The 23,780-nt window shown below is 43.8% G+C and overlaps 1 protein-coding gene across 2 annotated transcripts in view; it reads right to left on the reverse strand.

The window, feature by feature from the left end:
- SNX18 (sorting nexin 18) overlaps positions 1-23,780 on the reverse strand; it is a 91,124-nt gene that overhangs the window by 38,099 nt on the left and 29,245 nt on the right. Inside the window, exon 2 of one of the 2 annotated variants that reach the window (XM_049707142.1) lies at positions 2,962-3,538. The exons of the other annotated variant lie outside the window; for it this stretch is intronic. Within the exon in view, the coding sequence (XP_049563099.1) occupies positions 3,429-3,538 (110 nt within the window). The 3' untranslated portion in view covers positions 2,962-3,428. Of the gene's footprint in view, positions 1-2,961; positions 3,539-23,780 lie in introns of those variants that run through there. 2 annotated transcript variants of the gene reach the window in all.

Here is a 23,780-nt window from a genome sequence, read left to right on the forward strand (position 1 = left end):
GGATGTTTTGCTATGTTGGCGATAGTAACTGAACAGAGATTGGGTTAAATAAAACTACCACCACCCGGGCCTTCCCTGGTGGTGCAGTGGGTAACACTCCATGCTCCCAATGCAGGGGCCCCGGGTTCAATCCCTGGTCAGGGAACTAGATCCCACATGCATGCTGCAGCTAAGAGTCTGCACGCCACAACTAAGAAGCCCACATGCCGCAACTAAGACCTGGCGGAGCATAAATAAATAAATGAATATTTTAAAAATAAATAAATAAAACCACCACCACCCGCATGGAGGACTTTGATAGGGAAGATGGACAAGAGATCTGTCTGGACAAGAGATCCCCAAATGGCCAGCTGCCCACAAGTCTTGCTAGCCTTTACCAGACTGGGGATCTTTTTTTGTTGATTGTTGATTGGTGTAAGCAGGAAGCTGCCCATGCACCCCAGTCCCCTGTACAAGGGAGGGAGAAGGGAGCCCTGGGAGCAGGGGGTAAGCCCACAGTGCAGAGGAGAGCCTGGGAAGAAGCAGACGAGACATTCATCCTCATTTACACCCAAGGGGACCCAGGCCAGACCATATTCTTTAAATCTCCCCTTTCAGCATGATGTTGTTTTGGAATCTATAACCCCAGAGTGAGAAAGCAATCCCAGCCAATTTCCTAAAACACTCACTCCTTTCCTAGACAATTGCTCCTAAATGGTCCCCACCGCCCACCTCTAGTGTCTTTCTCATTCTGATCTTCCCTACACAGCGAAACCAGATTCGTCTTCCCAAATATAACTCTATTTATTCAGGGTTTATTCACATTACACCTTGGCACAGAGAGGATATAGAAGAGAACTGAAGTGGACTCTAGGTCATGGAATACAAAGATACACCACAACCTTCATTGGCCGAACAGGCCGCTCTAATCTGATCTCCCACAATACTCTTTAAACAACCCTCTGCTTCCTTGGGACTAGGGGGTCAGCTTTTTTGATAGGCCTTTACCCTTTCTCTCTGCTTTCCTAGCTCCAATGCTTCCTTAGCATCCTTTCTGAGTTCCACCTCCTCCATTAAGCCCCCTGCATGGCCCTTTCCTGGGGAACCGCTGGCCCCAGCTTCACACCGCTTAGGACAGTCAGTACTCACTTCTGAGCAAAGTTTCCCCCAAAGCAAAAGTCAAAAGTTCTAAGCTATCTTCTACTGTGTCATGGGAAATTGGTTTTTGAATGTCCCCAAGAAACACGTCATACTTCTACCTTGTCAGAATGCCCTGCTCATGAGTTCCCTGCAGTCAGAAGTGCTTGGCTCTAGGAGCTTTAAAATCATGAACATGGGGCTTCCTGGTGGAGCAGTGGTTGAGAGTCCGCCTGCCGATGCAGGGGACGCAAGTTCATGCCCCGGTCCGGGAGGATCCCACGTGCCACGGAGCGGCTGGGCCCGTGAGCCATGGCCGCTGGGCCTGCGTGTCTGGAGCCTGTGTTCCGCAGTGGGAGAGGCTGTAGCGGTGAGAGGCCTGCATACCACAAAAACAAAATAAAACACACAAAAAAATCATGAACATAAATCATAAATTGTAAAAGTAGGCTCCTAAGAAAAATGAGAGAGCAAGAGAGCAAGTGCAGTCCTGCTGAAAAGCCAATTAGCCCATCACTTTCTTAATCTATAAATTCAGACTTTTTTTATAAGTACCATCAAAAAAACCCCTTTTGAGACCTTCTGCTAAATGTGGTAATCCTTCAAAAATGAATATAAAATTCAAATGTAAGTCCAAGCTTAAGAAGGGGAAATGACAGAGGCTAGCATTTGTTAAAGCTGTACTTTGCAGAGCTGTTCTGTAAATGCTTTTTATTTTATTGACCAGTTTTATAATCCCCATCAGGCAAATGCCTACCTTGGAACTCTGTGTGTGTGTGTTTTGTGTGTATGTGTGTATGTGTGTTCTAGCCAGTGTAACCTGAGCCAGACTGTATGAACTTGTTAAATAATTAAATGTGTCTACATGTGGACAAACAAATGCATTATTGACAGATGACTATTGAGTCCATCTGGCAAATGCAAAATCATATCTTGTTCAGAAGGACAACATATTTCTTTTGTTCAACTCCTATAGTTAGAAACTACTGTTTCTTTGTTTTTCAAGAAAAATAATTTATTGAAAGGGAGGAAAATGCACTTTGCAATACTCCTAAGGCCAGCCACACATACACCCTAGCTACACCCAGGACCTTACCAGTGAGTCCTCTTGGGAACAATCTAAGGTTGTTCCCCATCTTTGATTAATTTCCCTTTCCAATCCAGAGTCCTTCTAGTTTCTCAGTATCATTGATTTCACTCCTAAAATCCTCACATGGGTACCTTCCTCTGCATCCTACTAACTAGACCCTTATATCACCTTCCATTTGGGGAGTTGCAGGAAGCTTGAATTGGTTTAGCTTCTCCCAAGCTCTCCAACTCCAAGCCACTCAAACCAGATGGATTAAGTGAACCAGTGACTGATAAATGGATGAATGAAGGAGGGAATAAGTAAAATTTGCATTTATTAAATAACTGGATTGGCTCTTGATTCTGTAATCACTTTTTTTGCTATTTAAGAAAAAAAAAGTTATTATAATTATTGGCTAAAATACGTCTGATACTGTCCCAGTCACCATTATGGGGTGCAAAAATTATATATGACATGGTTTTTGACATCAGGCCATTTTCAGTCCAGTTAGAGAGTAAAGATGAACAAACTTTGAATAATTAGTAAATAATAAACTGGTTAAATGATATTGTAAGTGAAACAGGACGGTAGATAAGTGTGGGTGTACTTATGAAGGAAAAAAAGACATGGAGGTTATTTCAAAGGGATCAATTAGCTACCTTATGTTGATCATTCTTTTTTTTTTTTTTTTTTTGCAGTACGCGGGCCTCTCACTGTTGTGGGCTCTCCTGTTGTAGAGCACAGGCTCCGGATGCGCAGGCTCAGCAGCCATGACTCACGGGCCCAGCCACTCCGCAGCATGTGGGATCTTCCCGGACCGGGGCACGAACCCATGTCCCCTGCATCGGCAGGCGGACTCTCAACCACTGCGCCACCAGGGAAGCCCAATGTTGATCATTCTTGACTCTCTCCAGAGAGCCTGGAATTGCACACAGTAGGCATCTTAGTAAAGAAAAACATTTGGTTGCAGGAGATAGAAACCTCTCAAGCTCATAGAAATGAGGAGGAAATTATTCTAAGCGTTCAGGGACATCTTGCAGGACCAGAGCAGGAAGTACAGCAAGCCTCGAGGGAAGCATCTGCAACCAGGTAACTTCTCTCCATCACCGTCTCTCTCCCTGGGGCAGTAGCACCTCTCGCTGCTGCTGTACAACTGATTCATTCTGGTCTCTCCGGAGATCAGTCAAAAATGCAGCTTCAGCTCCTTGGTCTACATGGCTTTCAGCTCACTGCTTATCGCTTCCTATTCCCAAGTACACACACAGCTGGAGAATCGGCTGGGCTCCCCAAGGGGTGACCAGCTGCTGCTTTGGAGGCAGGGTGGTCGGGGCCTTGGGGCCTCTGCTGTGGGTCCTAGGAGCAGAGAAGAAATGATTGGCATCTCCAGCACAGAAGCCAGTCAACACTCTCAGATCCTATCTTCTGTCTCCGGTTTTACAAGGGAGAATGTTTCTGTTTAGAGAAAGGCTTAATTCTCCTTTCTTCTCTGGGCTAACTCCCCTGGCACTTGGGAAGTGGAAATGTTTGTGATGTATCACTTTGCAACGGATGTGTTTGTTCCTAAAGTAAATTAAGTCATCAGACTTGATTAATGGGCTTAGGTTGAAGAGTTGAGAGGCATGGAGCTCACCTGACATCCAGAAATACCGCATTGATTTTCCACCAGCCATAGACCCAGCCCCTCCTGAAGAGCTTTAATTACAGATGGGAAGGAGGTGGGACCCAGCAAGCCTGGGAGCAAAACAGGGCATTTTGTGTAACAACTTGCAGATCTGTGGCATTCTTTCTGCTTTGTGTCAGGCTTGGATCTGACCCAGTTTACTTCACACCATGGGCTCTCAAAATTCATGGGAGTTTCAACAAGCACACATGGTGTTGTAGCCGCTTGCTCAGTTCCTGCACACAAAACTCAGAAGGAGACGGAAGGAAACAACTATGTGTAACTCCTTCCCCTTCCTCCTGGCCTTTCCAGAACTTCAGCCACCCTGTCTCAGTTTTGCACTTGCCTTCAGGAAGGCCAAGCCCTCAGCTCTTACAGGATCCCACTTCATCCCTACATCTGCTTTAACCTCTTGCATCCCTTCTCCTGAATTACTTTGTGCAGCTTAATGTGGCTGAAAGAACAACAAGGACTTAAATACAAATCCTAGCCCTCCCATAAATTAGCTGTGTGACTATGGGCAAGTTGCTTAATCTCTCTGGGCTCCAATTTTCTTCTCCATAAAAATGAGGCCCTACCAAAAGCAAAGTCCTAGCCCTAGGATTCTGCTCTGTCTCCCCTGAGCTAGTTTCGATTTGCCCTTTCCAGAATACATTGCCTCTTAAGTTTTCTCCTGCCATTGCTAGAGCAGTAGGAGGTGGGAGAGGGGCAGAGTCTATTTTAATATGGATTCACGAAACATCTAAATGTTCCTCATCCTCATACTAATTCTGTGCACGGGTTTTCTCATCTCCCTTCTTATAGATGGGAAACACTTTCTGAGAAGATGAATGACTTGCCAAGGTGTCCTGGCTTAGCCTTGATGGAGTTAGAGGACTGAGGTTTAAAATCAAGCTCAGAATCGAATCCTCATTTAGAACAACACAGCTATTTGCTCCACACCAAATAAACACCAGGCTCCAGGGCTGCTGTGGCCTGGTGGAGGAAGGGGAATGATCCTTGAGTCGTTCGGCCATGGTTTGAAGTTCATGCTGCTACTCTGATGAATTAGATGCTACTCTGAGGATCAGAAAGGGAGGATGGTGCTGAAGCAGCCAAAAGTCGTCAACAAACTGTTCTGTCCTTGGTCCTCACCAGTACCATCAGGGCAAAGGCTAATGATCCCAGAGGGCTGAGGTCTATTCTGATTGAACCCAGCCACCTAGTCCAGATGCGGAATCAGAGGCTGTGAAACTCTCCAGGGACTTCATTCCCACTGGCCACTCTGCTGAGAGGAGTCCAAACCACTACATCCCAAGGACTCCAAGCCTCAGGGATACCTGCAACCCACAGTTGCCTTGTGTTCCAGTCACTATGGTTACATAACCCATCCCCACAAAACTTAGTGGCATGGACCAACCACTCATGAGGCCCATGGAGTCCATGGGCCAGGACTATACACGTGGGGAGGTGGCTTGTCTCTGACGTACCTTGTCTACAGCCTCGACTGGCAGACTCGAAGCAGGGGGGTGGGTGGCTGGAATCATCCTAGGACTCGTCCACTCAGACATTTAGCACCAGGACTAGGGAGACTCAGACAGCTGGGTTCACTGGGCACCCCTCTCTTTCCCCCCAGCACAGCGGCTGCAGGGTGGCTGGACCGCTCACAGGACACCTCGGGACTCCAAAGGCATGTGTCCCAGGAGAACCAGAGCCAGGTGGCAGCCAGAGCACCTTTCATGACCCTGCTCCAGGAGTCACACAGGATCACGTCCACCACATTCAGTTCATCAAGCAGTGACAAAGTTGGAGGGGCGGGGGCGGTGAGGGGCTTGAGGAGCAGATAGGGCTGAAAGTCTTGCTGAGACCAGTCTCATAAACTACAATCTGCTATCCTTAAGATCAAGATTCTTCTGAACAGTTACATGGCCACCTCTACAGGAGGCTGGCAACATGAATAAATCAATCACCTAGGGCTGAACAGGCTGTCATCTCCATCCACCCCCACACACACAAATTAGGGCTCTATTAGCAAAGAAAGGAGACTAGATCTTGGGGAGGCACTTAGTGACTTCCCTCCAGCCGGCTTGGTTAACTGTTTGATCCTAGGGTGTGATACAGAGTAGGGGCCCAACAAACACTCAGCTATCATTTGCAGGGGAGTAGAAAGGGCAAGTGTGCAGCACCCAGTCTCCCTCCTCACCCTCCCACCCCACCCAAACACAGCCTCACAAGGAGGGACTTCCGGCCTGCTGGGAGCCAGCACAGTGGTGAGCCACAGGGGAGGCCCTGCCCATCCAGACACAGAACTCAGCCTCTGGGAGCAGCAAAAAGAACTCTCCATCCAGGTAGCAGATACATTTCCATTTGCCCCGAGGGAAATGGGGAGGTCTCTCTGGGGGCATTTCCCGAGGACACCACCTCCCAGATATTCAGAAAATGTGAACATTTCAACCCATTCCAATCAGGTAGCCCTCAATGAGCACCTACGTGTGCAGCACGATTTTCTTTGGATTTCCATACTGAGCTAAGGATTCAGGGCAGTTTTTGTTGCGCTCCAAACAGTTGTCCAGACCGTTGTGTTCAGAGAAGCTAAAGACTTTTGGAAAATAGCAAAAGCACTGCCAAGCATCTTAGAGTTAAAACAGGCTTTATGTTTTTTCCCTACAGGCACTTTTGGAGAAGACTCGTGGTCTGTGGAAGAAAAGAAAAGAGGAGCTTGGAAGGGCATGCAGCCTCGTAATTTACAGAAATAAGCACTCCACCTGCTGCTCTGACTTGACACCGTGAGGGACAAGGAGGGTCACCGTGGTTCCCTTCCAGGTTTGCCCCGTGCCCGCCCTTCTGCGTACAGGAAGTCACAAATGGAGCTAAGAAACAAACAGAGAACTGAACTCGAGAAGGAAAACACAGGAGGCCTCATCCAACCCAGAAGTCATAAAGAAGCAGCAGAAAAGGTCTAGAACGCACAGGGTACCTTTCTTTAGTCGTCTGCCAGGATTACATTTGAGTCATTTCTTAACACTTGGCAAAGAGGCTTAGATGTTTAAAACTCCTTTTGTGGCCGGGGAACTGGAAGGATCACATCAGTAAAGAGCAATGGGATTTAACCTTTTCGTACTACAATCACTTTCACTTTAAAATATTTGATGTTTTATAGGAGTGCTCTGTTAGGTTGAAGCTTTAACCTGTTCCTCCAGTCACCTAACCGAGCAGTTTTCCAGAAGGGACAGGACTTTCCTGAAATCCTTAATATCCTTAATATTTGGAATCCTTTAATATAATACTTGTAGGTGATCAAACTTTGTATTTTCTGGTACTCTCTTGCTGGTGATTACAAATTAATTGATATGTATTGAATGCTAGGCCCCTGTGGAGGAAACAAAGTAAGTCTGTGAGAGAGATTATGTCACCCACTTATTTGCATAGACTATAATCTCATGCTAATTATTATTATTATTTTTTAACTTCATCTTTTTTTTTTCTTTCTATTTTTATTTATTTTTGGCTGCGTTGGGTCTTTGTTGCTGCAGGCGGGCTTTCTCTAGTTGCGGCAAGCGGGGACTACTCTTCATTGCGGTGGCTTCTCTTGTTGCAGAGCACAGGCTCCAGAGCACAGGCTCAGTAGTTGTGGCGCACGGGCTTAGTTGCTCCGCAGCATGTGGGACCTTCCCAGACCAGGGCTCAAACCTGTGTCCCCTGTACTGGCAGGCGGATTCTTAACCGCTGCGCCACCAGGGAAGCCCCATGCTAATTATTGAACGAAATTTCTTAGACCTATCAAAGATTGATTAAGTAAATGATGATTAAGCGTTCTATGGTTACTGTGCAACTATGAAATTATGATGCAGATTTATGTCGATATGGGTAACTGCGTTTTCTTCCTAGGGCTGTTGTAACAAAGTACTTGTCATAAACTTTGGTGGCTTAAAACAACAGACATTTATCCTCTTACAGCTCTAGAGGACAGAAATCCAAAATCAAGGTGTCAGCAGGAGCTTGTTCTCTCTGAAGGTTCTAGGGGACGGTCCTTCCTGGGCTCTTTCCAGCTTTGGGTGGTTGCTGGCAATCCCTGATATTCCTTGGCTAATAGATATATCACCCCCATCTTTGCCTCCATCTTAACATGGCATACTCCCCCTGTGGCTGTGTGCCTGGGTCCAAATTTCTCTCTTCTCATAAGGACATCAATCATTAGATTAGTCATTCGCTTCAACTACCCTGCATCTATCATGTTGTGAGGAAGCGCAAGCCACATGGAAAAGTCACATGCACGTACTTTTGTCAACAATTGCAGCTGAGTTCAAAATCTCACTGAGCCTAAACCAGGTGCTAGCTCTGTGAGCGAAGAAAGAAGCCTCTAGGTATTTCCAGACCCCAGATGTTCCAGTTACCCCCAGCCATTTGAGTTTTCCCAGCTGATGCCCTGGACTTCATGGAGCAGAGGCAAGATATCCCAGCTATGTCCACTCCAAACTCCTCACCTAGAGAATTCATGAGCTGTAATAAAATGGTTGCTCTTTTATACCTCTAAGTTTTAGGTTGGTTTTGTGTGGCAATAGATCAGATGGTTTACAAAACATCATGAATGGTACAGTCACATTTTTTTTTTAAGTATGAATGTATGTGCATGCATAGGAAAAGCCTAGAAAGTTTGACCCCCAAACTGTTAACCAAGATTATTTGAGGGCAGGGGTGGGGATGGATACCCTCTTCTTTACACCCTTCTGTATTTTCTCAATTCTTTCTACGATGAGTTCATATTACTTAGACAGTCAGGAAAAAAGAAGACACTTTTTGTTTAGAAAAAATGTACCACTTAAATATGGGGGTTGTGTTTCCAGCCACAAGTAATGAAGGTGGAGGCCTCTCTGTACCATAACCATAATCAACACCCAAATTATTTTGCAACCAAAGCTCGTTTTAGCTAAGTCACTTGGCACTCCCACGGCTAAGTCTAGTCTCTTCAGGGCTGGGTTATACGGAAGTAGCAGGAACTAAAAAAGAGGTTTGGGCACTTTCGTGGGCACTGTCCTCCTTCAGACCCAGAGCTCCCCCTCCTTTGGGAATGGGGAGGGCAGTGGCTGTGCAGAAGTTTGGGGTGGAGAGAAGGTGGAAAGGACAACAAGAGAAGTGGGAGTGTCCACTGAGGGCCTGCCGATGGAGACCAGGTGACGTGGCAAGGGCACAGCTCATGCATCTCCATGGCTCAGCATGGGGTTGCCCACACATGCCATGGAACCGGGCCTGTGTACTGCTGTTATTTCTACCACCGCCAACAAAGTCTCTAACATAAAGTGTGTCACTAGAGCACATCCATTTCCTTCAGAGATGTAGTATTGAAAGGTTAACAACAAGTCCTGCCAAGAGCACAGACACAAATCTTGGCTTGACAAATGAGGCCTTGGCCCTCTTGAATGGTCACACTTTGGAGACCGAGGGAATGCAGGGAGAAGCAAAAGGCCACAATTAAAAAGAACAGTTCTTGTGACTTCCACAAAAAATGTGTCAGGATGGGGCCAAGGGTGAGTTCAGTATTATATGCATGGTTTCTAAGGAAACTTTAAAAGCAAATAGTACATTAGGGAGGAAGGCACTCATTACACACAGGAGAAGTTCCCAAACCCAGGGACCAACATTCCCTTCCAGCAGCAACTCCCCACTTCCACAGAATATTCCACGCAGAGATCCCAGGCATAACTGGCACCCAGCGGCCTCCACAGAGGTGGAGGGAGCCCCAAGACACCAGGCAAGAAGTGGGTGCCAAGGTGCTCTGAGAGGCTGGGCCAGCATGGGATACTTCCCGAGTATCCTCCAGGGTGCCACCACTCTGTTTACAGCCAATAGCCGCTTCTGCTAAATCTGTGATCTTGTCTGTACTCACTTGCCTATTAGCAGATACTCTGGTGGTTTAGAGTGAACTACTTAAGTGGCTCTGGTTTCTATAAAGAGAGTAGGACATGCAGTGCAAAGCAAAACACATCCTCCCAGCACCTTCCTTTTGTTCTTCCCTGCCTTTCCTTTTGTTCATCACATTGCCCTGACGTTTTCATAAGAACAAAGGGAAACATCCTCATCTCCCAGCCAAGGCAGTTTAGGGCTGGGGAAAGCCCTAAATCTGCCTACTTCAAAATTTATATGATACTCTCTGCCTGCTTCAGGTCTCCCTCTGTTTGGCCTTCACTGTACATACAGCTCCGACAGGATCCTTCACACTCTACTCTTCCCCAACCTTTCCTGGGCCAGAAAAACCTCACTCTAGTTCATTTCCCAGTGACCTTTGTCCTCACACACAATTCCTGAGGACCAAAGCACACCATAAACACACACACACACACACACACACACACACACACACACACTAAAATCCATGCTTCTGCTTAAAAAAGGCTAAGTCACCTTTGTTCCCAAGTCAGCAAAATTTGATTGTACTTGCCCAAGTTTGACAAATCTAAAGAAAGAGTGTGGGGTGGAATGGAATGTTTTGTCAAATCCTAGAGAAGAAAACTAGAGAAGCAAAATTATTTCTTTTCCCAAGAGTATAACAACATTCCAGTAAATGTTCATCTTAAATGTTGATGGTTTATGTTTTGTAAATAAATCTGATCGTAAGGATTTATAATTTTTTAAGGATTATAATTTTTTTTTCAAACAGGAAGCAAATTGGTCCCAATTTATTTATGAATAATTGTATCTTTTCTGCAATGATTTGAGGACCTTCTTTTGCATCTACATGTTTCCTTTAAAATTAAAATCTATTTCTAGACTTCATATTCTGTTCCATTGATCTGTTTAGTTCTGTCTCCGTATCATACTATTGTAATTAGTGTAACTTTATAATAAGGCTTGATATCTAGAAGTCGAAGAAATTTCTTTTGTACTCCTCTAGGATAGCACACTTTAATTACTAGATAAGGTTTAGCATCACTTTAATAATTTTCTTCAAAAATTTACTGGAGTTTTGATTGTGTTTATATTGAATGTAGAGACCAGAGGAAAGTTGTATTATTTTTAAGAGTCTATACTTTAAAAAAAATTATATCTCTCCATTTATTCACCCTCTTTAATAGTCTCATAAAACTTCATAGCTTATTTTTATGTGTTTAATGTTTTTTCCTATGTGTTCAATTTTTGCTACTATTGTGAATGCTGTATTTTTTCTCTCTGTTTTATAACTGATTATTATTTGAATATAAGGAAGTTGTGTTGAATTTCTTTGATAATAGGTTTTTTTCCATCACAACTGTTATCTTCCAAACCACAGTTGGGGAATGCTACAGAGAGTTTCAGAAAGAGATTATTAGATGTGGTGACAGTATAATTCTTTATAAAAATATGAATTCATAGTAGAAAAATCTGCTTTATTACACATTTTGATACATTACACTATAAGTTTCTCTGAGCTTGAAACAGCTACTGTTTTCTTATTACAGAACACACCATCCATTTCATAGTGTAAACACAACATTAAGATCTAATAATGGAGTTGCATATCTCTTTAGAGACTGAACTTCTTTCAGTATGCCTTTGCACCTACAAAAAACGGAATCCTAATGCACTCATGCTTGTAAGTAAAAAAAGAGAGGGTCTCTATATGGTCCATCATTCACTAAAATAAAATAAATCTTAATTGTGGCTATTTTAGAACATATAGAACTTCTAGATCAGAGACAGTATATTTATTTACCCACACCAATCCTATTTCAAAAACCTATGAGGAGATCAGAAGAACGTGCACAGTATACTACCATTTATGTAAAAAGGAGGGACACATCTACACATGTGCTTATAAATGTATGGAATATCTCTACAATGATATATAAAAAACTGGCATCAGTGGTTGCCTCTGGAGTATACAGGTAAGCAGGAGACTTACTTTGCACTGTGTACTCTTTTGTACCATTTGAATTTTCTATCACATGCGGGTGTTGTATTTATTAATCTCCGATGTTGGAAAGACGTTGAGGAACAGTAATACTCCATGCTAGCAATACTGTGGTGAGAATGAGATGGGAATTTTTTAAATTTGTAAATGGGATATAAGCTGGTACAATTATATTCGACATGTCAGAAGCTTTAACATTTTCCTTTATCTGCATCTCTGCTTCTTTCTGCTGGATGGACTCCTCAAAGCAGAATTACTGCATGTGGTAGGCGGAATCATGTTTCTCCCAAATGGTCCCCGCACATCCTAATTCCTAGAACCTGTGAATATGTTATGTTACATGGCAGGGAGTCAGGCTGCAGGTGGAACTGAGGTTGCTGATCAGATGACTTTGAGACAGAGAGATTATCAACGATTACCTAGGTAGACCCAGTGTAATCACTAGGGTCTTATAAGTGAAAGAAGGGGACAGGAGAGTCAGTGTCAGAGTTATGCAGTGTAAGAAGGATTCAACCAGCCATTGTTGTCTTTGAAGATGGAAGGGTCCAGGAGCCAATGAATGTGGGCAGCCTCAAGAAGCTGGAAAAGGCAAAGAAACAGATCCTCCCCTAGAACCTCCAGCATGAATGCAGTCCTGCCAACACCTAGAATTCAGCCCAGTGAGGGTCATTTTGGACTTCTGGCTTCCCAGACTTCAAGGTAAGTTTGTGTTGTGTTAAGCCATCAGGTCTATAGCCATCTGTTACACCAGCAATAGAAAACTAATGCACTATGTCAAAAAAAGTACTCATTTATAAGTGTAAAAATATGAAAAGAATCTAAATGTCCATTAATAAAGGAATAGAAGATAAATGATGCTACATTTATATGAAGGAATATCATACAACTAGTGAACACTTAATTGTAAAATTTGTTAAAAGTTATGAGAAAACAGTAAGTTGAAAAAAGCAATTTGTAAACCTGTATCTGCTTTCAAGTATAAAAATTATATATGCATATAATAGCTATGTCACATAAGTCCAGGCTTCAGCTCCAGAAAAGAGAAATTATTCAAGCTATTTCAAACAGAAAGGGAAATATAAAGAATCAGACCCATACAAAATCATGGGGGAAACTGTAGGAGTGGACTTGCAAGGGGTCTCCTAAAAGGTCAAACCAGCCCTGCCAGGGTTAGCACTACCTCGACATGGATCACAAAGGGGGAGCGTCAGGTAGAGTCCTAGCCTGAGATCGTGCAGCCAAAAGGCAGGGGAGGGACTTCCCTGGTGGTCCAGGGGTTAAGAATCTGCCTTCCAATGCAGGAGACATGAGTTCAATCCCTGGTCAGGGAACTAAGATCCCACATGCTGCGGGGCAACTAGGCCCACGTGCCACTAGAGAGAAGCCCACACGCCACAACTAGAGAGGAGCCCATGCACCACAACGAAAGATCCCACGTGCCACAACTAAGACCTCCTGACACAGCCAAAAATAAATAAATAAATAAATATTTTTTAAAAAGGCAGGGGAGAGGAGATGGTCCCTTTTCTTATCGCTCCCTTTCTCATGACCATTCTACTCAAATGGTATAAAGAATATTTAAATCTAACGCAAAATTTTTCTGCCTTTATAATATTTTTAGAAGACAAGCCAGAAAGAAACACCAGAGACTCTATTATCATTAAGAACACAGGTTCTGAAGTTAGATGACCTGGATTTAAATCCCTCTGGCCAGTTACCTCACTCATGGTGCCTGAGCACCTTTGCCAGTAAATGGAGTAATATTAGTGCCTATCCCGCAGGGCCGTCAGGAGGGAATGAGCTCATTGTTGCCAAGCACTTAGCAGGGAGCTTCATCCGTAAAGGAAAACTGCTCAATAAATGGGAGCGATTGTCTTTATAATACTTATACTTATCAGGTATTACTTATCATGTATTAATTTTATCATCAGAAAAACAAAAACCTCATTTCAGAAAAATCCAAGCTGGATGTTAAGCTTCCCCAAATAATCATGGTCTGATGAAAAAAATATATAAATTTTAAAACTTGTTGCCTTGTATCAGGTTCTTTCCTTTGTATATCTGCTTCCTGTTGATAAGGGGAATAATAAAGACACACAAGGTCTATTTAAAAGTCAAGATTCAAAAGACCCCGAGTATTTTCATTCTCAAGGCCATTAATTCTATCCAACAAATGTCACTCTCTGTTTGTTGCATTAAAAGCAGCCTATTTCAGCATTTGACAATGAATGAATAAGTTTTGGGGGACAAAGGGAAAAGTTCTGATAATCAAAGGGGGTAAAGGAGATGATCGGTTTTCAGTGAAGGTTGATTTACTAGTTTGACTCTTGATCATAGAGCCATCTAACTATGGACATTTATAACTGATTAAATGTAAACTTCTTAGAGGCCACCCTCTTGGTAGTGGCTACTGAATAAGCAGCCTGGTCTCCTAATGAAGAGCACAAATTCGGGCACCACTACCCCTCCTTATGGGACAGGGACCCTGAAGGAAGATGCTTGATGGTTTATACTTTCACACAGAGATTTGTCACTCGGTGCCACGGCCTCCCTTTGGGAGAGGCAGCTCCAGATTCATGAGTAAGGAATCCATGATTCTCACTGAATTTCAGCATGTCATGTTTAATGGCTTGTTCTTTTTCTACATCACACAATCTCATGGTCCCCAGGGACAAAAAAAGCATCCAAGTACATGAACTTTAAGGGACCTAAGTGTAAACTCCAATAGGAAGTGATTTTACTTTTATTCCTAAATTCCATTACACACAAGTAAAGGAAGTAAGGCTAATAATTTAGTCAGAATTAGAGATAAGGACCAAGCAGGAAATGACTTTTTATGTGATGTCATCCAGGGCCCACATTAGGGGAGGAATGGGCAGGGCAAGCCCTCTGTCCCTTACAGATCTTTCCAGCCCTCTCTGAATGAAAGAATGGTACAGGCAGGGGCAACTTTAATGATAAGTTACCTCAACGTAGGTTGTACTGCTCTGTGTGACCGTGATGTAGACATTACTCTAATACTGAAACAAAAAAAGAATGAAAAGAGGGAAGGAGGGAAGAAAGGAAGGGAATTAAAATCCTAATTGTTTAGTAAGATAAACCTCAGCTGGGGAAGCCAGTGAATGTTTCTAGGAATTTTATATTCCAGTTAAGTAATTGTGTCCTTGTGTCACTTTTAATATGGGCATGTCTACCTTAGAGAATATTTGGGATGGTGTTCAGAGTGCAAAACACTTTCATCTCACTCACGCATCTTTAATTATTGGGCATGAGGGCGCAGGAGAAAGATAAATCTGGCTCAAATCCCAGCTTGTGTGACTTTGGGCAAGTTACTTAGTCTTTTCACCTATGAAATAGATCAATTAATACCTACCACAGAGGGTTGTTGGGAGGATTAAACAAGGTGATGCATGGAAGTGCCCAACAGAGTTGGCACTCAATAAATGTTTGCAGTAAATTTCTCCTATGACTGCTTAGTAGATAACTATTTTTTAGATTTTTTAAAGTTGTGGTAAAATAAACATAACATAAAATTTACTGTCTCGGTAATTTTTGAGCGTACAGTTTAGTAGTATTTAGTACCTTTCCCCTTGTTCTACAGCTGTTCTCCAGAACTCTATTCATCTAGCAAAACTGAAACTCTATAACCATTAAACAAGTCCTATTTCCCGCTCTCCCCAGCCCAGCAACCACCATTCTACTTTCTGTCTCTATGAATCTGACTACTCTAGGTACCTCCTATAAGTGGAATTTGTCTTTTTGTGACCGGCTTATATTAGAAAATCAAGTTTTTAGATTATTTTTTGAGACAACAAATTTTTAAGAAACAAAAGTTTTGGCAACTGCATGTAATATTGATATATTGCCTGAATATCTAACTATTTAGGTAAAATTATAAAGTTTTCCAAAATAAAGGTGATCTATTATAATGTTAAATCATATAAATTGCAATGGATGAATTTTACACAAGTACAGTCAATTCTCAAATCTCCTACCATGTACTGGCACTTGTGTCTTATCCTTTTTACTGTTTTGGAAATTCTTGGAAGTCAGGTAGTACCTGGCATGCATTAAGAGTATATTAAATACTAATGGACTAATTAATAAATTAATAAACCAATGGCTTCAGATCCTATTTTATGAATTGCTAGCAAGAAAATGTCCATCATAGGGTATTTCCCTTCCCATTGATTCTGTGCCACATCTTTACTCACTGACTGATGGTACTTAGAGAATGCAAAATTATTTAAATATTAACCTAAGCAAAACAGTTTCAAAGATGAAGTAGATGAAAAACACCTGCATTAGTCCTTTGAAATGCAAACTCAATCAACTTTTGGATCAAAAACACTTTTGTGTCCCATCAGCTTCTTTTCATTAAAAAAATTTTTTTTATTTGTTGGCTGTGTTGGGTCTTCGTTGCTGCATACAGGCTTTCTCTAGTTGCGGCGAGCAGGGGCTACTGTTCACGCAGTGCACAGGCTTCTCACTGCAGTGGCTTCTCTTGTTGCAGAGCACACGCTCTAGGTGTGCGGGCTTCAGTAGTTGTGGCATACAGGCTCAGTAGTTGTGGCTCACAGGCTCTAGAGCGCAGGCTCAGTAGTTGTGGCGCACAGGCTTAGTTGCTCAGTGGCATGTGGTATCTTCCCAGACCAGGGCTCGAACCTGTGTCCCCTGCATTGGCAGGTGGATTCTTAACCACTGCACCACCAGGGAACTCCCCATCAGCTTCTTAATGTCAATGCACATGCCAGATTTGCTCAGTTTTCAAATTCTGGAGTACTAATTGATTAACAGTAGGATTGGCAAATATTTAAAACAAAATATTCAGGCCTTGGGAATTCCCTGGCGGTCCAGTGGTTAGGACTCCAGGCTTTCACTACCAAGAGCCCAGGTTCAACCCCTGGTCAGGGAACTAAGATCCCACAAGCCACATGGCACACAGCCAAAAAAAAAAAAAACTCAGTACTGGTTAGGGTGAGGGAAATAAGGGCATGCTAGGGGAAATCTAAACCTTTAAGAGGGCAATTAAAAATTTTTGTGCATTCTCCCCCCACCCTGCTCCCCCCAGCCCTGCAAGTTCATTTCTAGTTAATTTATTCCACAAAGACAGTCATACAAATGTTCAAAGAGATGTAGCTGTAGTAAGGTAAACAATGGTCACCCAAAGATGCCTACAATTTAATCCCCAGAACCTGAGTACCTGTGAATATCTCATGTTCACGGCAGGAGGTGATAAAGGCTGCACATGGAATGAAGGTTGCTAATCAGCTGACCTTAATATAAGATGCTCCTGGATGATACCAGACGGGCCCAATGAAATCCCAAAGGTCATTTAAATGTGGACGAGCGACAGCAGCACAGTCAGTGTAGGAGTGATTCGATGCTGGTGTGGGAAAGACTCAATCAACATTTGCTGGTTTTGAAGAATGGAAGGGAGCCGGGAGCCAAGGAAGGAAGCAACTTTTAGAAGCTGGAAAAGGCAAGAGAAAGGATTCTCCCCTAGAGTCTCCACAGAAAAATGCAGCCCAGCTGATACCTTAATTTTAGCTCAATGAAATCTGTTTTGGGTTTCTGATCCCCAGAACTGTAAGGTAATATATTTATGTTTCAAGCCACCAAGTTTGCGATAAATTTGTTAGAGCAACGATAGGAAACTAATGCAATGACTAAAGAAGCTCACTGCAGCATCATTTGTGACTACCCCCCGCCAAATTGTAAACCACCTAAACACCCATTAATAAAAGCCTGACAAAATATTGCAGCATTACCACGGATGTTGAAGACTTTAGGCTTTCATCAAAGAGAGAGCTGCGGGAGATAACCTCTCTTTCTGCTTTCGTGAGGGCTTGCCAATCAATTTAAAGTAAAAGGGAGGGAAAATATAGCAAAGAGATTCCAGTCAATAAATTATAAATGCATAGCAAATAGAACACAACACTGAGATTATAGTACTTTGGGGTCACCCAGTCTTATTTCCTTCTCACCATCAACCTATAAATATGCCAAGCACTGTGCTAAACACTGGAAAATATAGAGAAAAGCAGCTCACTGACTAGAGAAGAAGCAAGAGAAGTATACCAAGTGCAAGACATGGCAAAGCAGAGGAAAGCATGGGTACCTCGCACAGGGAGCTTCTCATGCGGGAAGTCAGGGTGGGAAGGCGGGACAGGACAGCTGCCAGGAGGAAATGCCTGAACCCGGTCTCAGGGGAGAAGCGGGATATTCAGCCAGACAAAGAAGACTTGGAAGGCCGTCTGGGGGGAGGGAACAGCTTACACAAGGCTAGTTGGTATGATGTCCAATGTGGGTGGGGCAGCATCTGAAAAAACCAGAAAACTTTAAAACCCTACACAAGGACTTTTACGTAATTAGCTTTTTTACATTCTCTGAACCTCAGTTTCCCCACCTTCATCATAGAATCATAACATCTTCTTTTCAGGAGAGAATGAAGGGATCAGCGTCTCAGGGCCAGAAAAGGAAGACCTGGCTCCTGGAAGTCCCTGCCCTGTCCTCTTCCCTCCAGGCCGAAGCCCCTCAGCCCCAGGTAGGCTGGAGCCACTTCTGGTTCTTTAAAGCCCTGATGTATTAAAGAAGGAAAACCATTTTGTGGTATATTTTAATCATTTATATTTAACAGATCGTTCCTTTTAACACATACAAAATACAATGAAATAAAATTATGTATTCATTCAAAGTTCAGGACAGAGCATGTGTTCTGGGACTGGAACAGAGATTTGAATTTATATAATGAAGGTTTTCTTCTTTCAATCCCTTCCCTGGTTATGACTCTGTAAGACCTCATGTAGAGGGAAACTTTGAGTGCCTTGGTGAATGAGAAGCTGCAACAGCCTGCCGGTGCCAGGCCCTGTTTATGTTGACGGGAAGAAAGAAAGCCAAGTTGTGCATCAAAATCATCTGCGGAGCTTTTAAAACAGGCTGAAGCCTGTGCCCCACTCTCTAGATTCTGATTCATTTGGTCTAGAGTGGGGTCCAGGCTTCTTAACACTTTCTAAAGTTCCTCAAGTGATGATAATGTAAAACCAGGGTCAAAAAATACCATAAATGAAAGTAGGAGAGACTGAGACAGGAATCCCTTGAAGTTTTATCAACTCGTTTACAGATATTTATTAAAAGACAAACAATGGTAAAAAACGAAAACAAAAGACAAAGGAACAAATGGGAGCCAAAGGAAGCTTCAGTAAAAAGGCTCACCAAGGACAGACAGTGGTACTGCAGGGGCACCCTGGGCACCCAGTGGGCAGAGCACAGAGCACGGTGCAAGCCCAACCATGAAGAGCAATGCACGTAGTGTTTGCACATAGTTGCGTAGTGGGAAGGAATCCAAAAGAATTGTGAACAGTCTGTTAAAGTTTGTCAATTCAGTTTGCAAATATCACGTGACAGCATCCTGACCAGGCAGTTAGGAGGTCCCCAGGGTGGATGGAGAGGCAAGCGCTGGGTCCTCAACCCCTATGTTGGAGACACCAGCACTGGTCAGAGGTAGCCACCATGGTGACCAGGCAGACATCACGGTACCAAGAGAGAGACAAGATTCTCAGGCCGTGACCAGGATAGCCAACCTACTGCTGTAATACAGATGCATGCACCCAGAATCATGGAAGTCAATTTTCTGTGTCAGACCTCTAGTCAGGCTCTTATACCTGGGGACAGTGATGGAGGGGCCCCTAGGGACTTAAATAAGAGTGTTCTCTGAGAGCTGAGTTACAAAATCAATGCTTAATAGAAGAGCCATGCTAAGGAGAATGAACGGTCCTGAAATCAGAGCAAGGCAGATGGTGAAATTATAGAGTAAGCAGTTATCTAATTAGAAGGGGTGGTCATCTGCCATATGGGGGCATAGGAAACAAGGAAGACACTGTTCCTGGGCTTGCTAAGCTCTGTACTGGGGATGTGGCGCCCTGGTCAGGAGACTCAACCCAACTGTCCTCAGCCTCCGCTGCCTCCATTCTACTGTGGCCCCCAGTGTGTCTGGATTATCACAAAGCCTCCTAACTGGCCTCTCTGCTTCTGCCTTTGCTGGCCCCAGCGAGCAGCTAAGTTACCCTGTCAAAACATGAGGCGGATCATGCTCTTTTCCCCTCAAACCCTTCATTGGCTCCCATCTCACTCAGAGTAAAAGCCAAAGTCCTCCCAACAGGGCTTCCCTGGTGGCGCAGTGGTTGGGAGTCCGCCTGCCGATGCGGGGGACGCGGGTTCGTGCCCCGGTCCGGGAAGATCCCACATACCGCGGAGCGGCTGGGCCCGTGAGCCATGGCCGCTGAGCCTGCGCGTCCAGAGCCTGTGCTCCGCAACGGGAGAGGCCACAACAGTGAGAGGCCCTGTTGATGCTCTGGAATGTTCTTCCCCTACGTATCCACAGGGCTCACTCTCAAGTCCTTCAGGTCTTTGCTTCAGGTTGGGAGGTCTGTCCTGGCCACCCATATTTAAAATAACAAATTCTCCCACCTCTCACGACTCATTCCCAACCCCACTTTTTCTTTCTCCATGCCACTTATAATCATCTAAATATCCTATATTTCACTAATACATGTGATAATTATGTCTCCCCCACTAGAATGTAAATTCATGAGGGCAGGGATTTTGGATGGTTTTTGTTAACTGCTATATTCCCAGCGCCTAGAACAGTGCCTGGAAAATAGGCATTCAGTAAATATTTGTTCAAACAAATGAATAAGCATCCAGGATATCTCTATTGTACCAATGGCTTCATCAAGTTTTCGAAGGTAAGTGATTCAAAGGTGTGTTGATGTTGGGGTAACTACCTTTTTCACAGCAACCTTTTGATGATGATTTGGTGTCCCACAGAGTAAAGGAGAGAGGATGTGCTGGTCAGAAGGCATGTGGTCTGGTTCCATTCAAAGTTTTCGTATTGAAGGAGTGAAAGAACAAGCATGGCAACTGGTGACTTGTTCATCTTATTTAGGGCTTCAGACTCCCAACAGCTTCCATGATGGTGAGTTCCTGGTCTTGACCTGTGAGACCCCCTTGGCCATCCACTCGGAGGACAGCTTTCCTCTTGATTCCTGGAGCTCAGCTTGTGCCTTTCAAACTCTGCCAGTTGTGTTTAGGGAGAACACACAGCAGCAACCTGGCATATGTGGATCTGAGAGTCAAAACGATGGCTGATCACAAAGGGCTGGGTAGGGAGTGACATGCGACCATGGGTCCTGCTGCCCAGGTGCTGATTCGAATTGGACGGGCTGCGTGGAAGCAGGCCCGCGGCTGAGCAGAGCCGGTCCGCCTGCGGCCGACACCTCTGTTCTCCTGGAACCAGAACACAGGTCTGTCTTTGTGGAAAACAGCCCTCACAAGAAGGCCCACTGCTTGCGCTGGTGGTGCGAACACAGAGTTTTGGCCTTTCGTTTCTTTCATAAGATGCAATTTAGTGTGATTCACAAACCTGGCGAGTCCCAGAGGTCCTGTTCTCCAAGCACAGTCCTCCTGCACTTAACTTCCCAGGCCTCGATCACGGCCAGGTCCCGAGGCAGTGAGGACAGGGGACAGGGCTGGTTCTCAGAGGGAATATCACCGCCACCTCCTCCTCGGCTCAAGCACTTGTGCCTCTGTTCTCAAATAGGAGTAACCCAAGCTGTGGGGTCAGCTGACCTGGGTTCAAATCCCAACTCTGCCTCTTTCTGGCTGTTGCGACCGTCACGGAATGTCTGGAAGCCTCAGTTTCCTTGTTTGTGAAATGGTTTTGTAATTGAGTTCTGTAGATAAAATAATGTACGTAACGGCCAGTTATAGTACCATACCTAGAGCAGAATACACACTTGAAATCTAAGTGGTAGGAAAAAGAAATCCATCTCAGCCCAGGATCCATGCGTGCTTAGTTGCTAAATGTCATCACAGAAGTGACAGGGGTGCAGAGAAGGGACCAGACACAGGGATCAGAGCATTGTGGAAGGTTTCACAGGGCAGGGAGGAAGACAAAAAGAGTAACCTGTACCACAGAAAACAAGACTATGGTTTGGTCATACATTTCTCGACAGTCAACTTTACCCATTCTGGTAACAGTACACTTCCTAATAATGCTGTTGGATTTCAACAAGGAATAACACAATGAAGATTGATTTGCTCACTACTGTGAGTCCACTGTTCACATGAGATCGTTCGTTCTACGTTTGGATAACCTGCTTCCGGGTCTCAGAGGCGCTGGCACAGAGCTATGGCTCTATCCTCCTTTGTATATCTTTTTTTTTTTTTTTGGCTAGTCCCTCTGTCAATTTTAAAATTTATCCTTATTTTTATTTTTAAAACAAAAAATATATTCAATCATTCAAATTCAAACATATACAAAGGCATGTAAATAAAAATCTCCCTCCCACCCCTAACCCCCTGCTGCCCAGTTCCCAGAACCCAAAGCAAACAATGTTACCTTGTTACTAATTGTTTGTCTCTACTTTTAGAAATAATCCAGGCATATATAAGCAAACATAATTGTTTTCTCTTTTATTCAAAGGGTAGCATATAAAATATGATTCTGCCCTTTTCTTTTTGTCATGTAATTTTTCTTGGGAAAATTCTATATTGGTATCTGAAAATCTTTGGGTTTTTTTTAGATGATTGACACCTACAGTTTTTAATCCTTCAGATAACTGTGCAATTTATCATGGGATCACCTGTCAGCATGGGTACCTAAAAAGTCAAATTTTCTTCCCATGGATTCTAGAATAGGAGCTATTACAAAGCACCACATGTTAAGAAAACTGCCTATTTCCCCAGGATTACAGGTTTCACTTTCCTCATGGGTATTTTTGTTCAAATACAGGACAACAGACGTCAATAAAATCATTATTAATTTGGTAAGCAAAAACAGAATTCCAAGCTGTCTTCAGATATTCTGGTAGAGAACAACTTCCTGAACATACTGGTATTTAAACTCTTTAAAAGCAAGTTGGGAGCCTTATGGAAAAGGGCTGATCTCTGGAGAGCTGAGCCCCTGCCCACCCCAGCAGGAGAAACTTGGTCGGTCTGAGCAGCAGTGAATTAGGCTTCGAGTCAGAATACGCAAGGATGCTGTGCCAGGGTTCTGGAACCAGGATGGGGGTTTGGACCTGAGGCCGGGCTGGATGGGGAGAGCTGGCCAAGACAGGTGCCAAGGTGAGAGCGCCGTGGCTGACAGTGGGACCTCCCGCCTGACGGGGACTGGAGCGTGGATTCCTTACAGCTGATGAGAAGTTCTTATTATTTAAACCCTTCATCTCATCCCTTCTCACGTAATCACAGGGGATCTTTATTGTTCTTACTCTTGCCATGCATTGGGCTCAGGGCGTTTCATATGTCATTCAATTCTTGCAGTATTTCTGAGAAGCAGATACTCTATCCCACTATGGATAGAAAACTGGCTCAGAGAGATTAAGTGACTAGCTCAAGATCACACAACGTTTGGGAACATTGCTATCATTTATTAAGTACCTACTTCTGGAATTTTTATCACTTCCTATGGTTATTCAGAGAGGGAGTACTGCCAAATAGTTAAGGACTGTACATACTAGTTAATCTAATACTCTCTAATAAAATCTAAGTAGGCCTATCATACAAATGAGGAAACTGAGGCTCAGAGATGGGTTGGTGAGTTGCCTGAGGTCATTCAGAGAGTAGACAAGCTAGAATATGACCCCTGGCTCCAATGTGTTGCCTTTCTCACCGATATGCTGGGTCAGCTTCCCCACTATGCTCACAGAGAAGTCCAGCAACTCAGCAGTTAGTTAAGTCCTGAAAGCCATTTCCTCGAGTGACTGAAAATTTAAACCACTAGAAAAATAAGATCTGATGCGTCTGACCATTTCAAACTTAGAAATCATTTCCAGATAGGCTGATGGGACCCACAGCAAAGGAATACCATACACACACCTTGTGTGTTTCTAAGCCTCTTAGAAGTTGAACTGCCTTTAATAAAAGAGGCCACTTTTGGAAGCTCCATCTCTGCCACTGGAATGATGGGATTGGGACATCCTAGGGTCAGGACCAAGTAGGAGGAACTGATGATCCCTAGAAAGGCTTTAGCTATGATCCAATCCTAGATTAACTGCCCACCAACTCAG

Source organism: Orcinus orca, chromosome 3, assembly GCF_937001465.1.
Source record: "Orcinus orca chromosome 3, mOrcOrc1.1, whole genome shotgun sequence".
In the NCBI taxonomy this organism is placed as follows: domain Eukaryota; kingdom Metazoa; phylum Chordata; class Mammalia; order Artiodactyla; family Delphinidae; genus Orcinus; species Orcinus orca.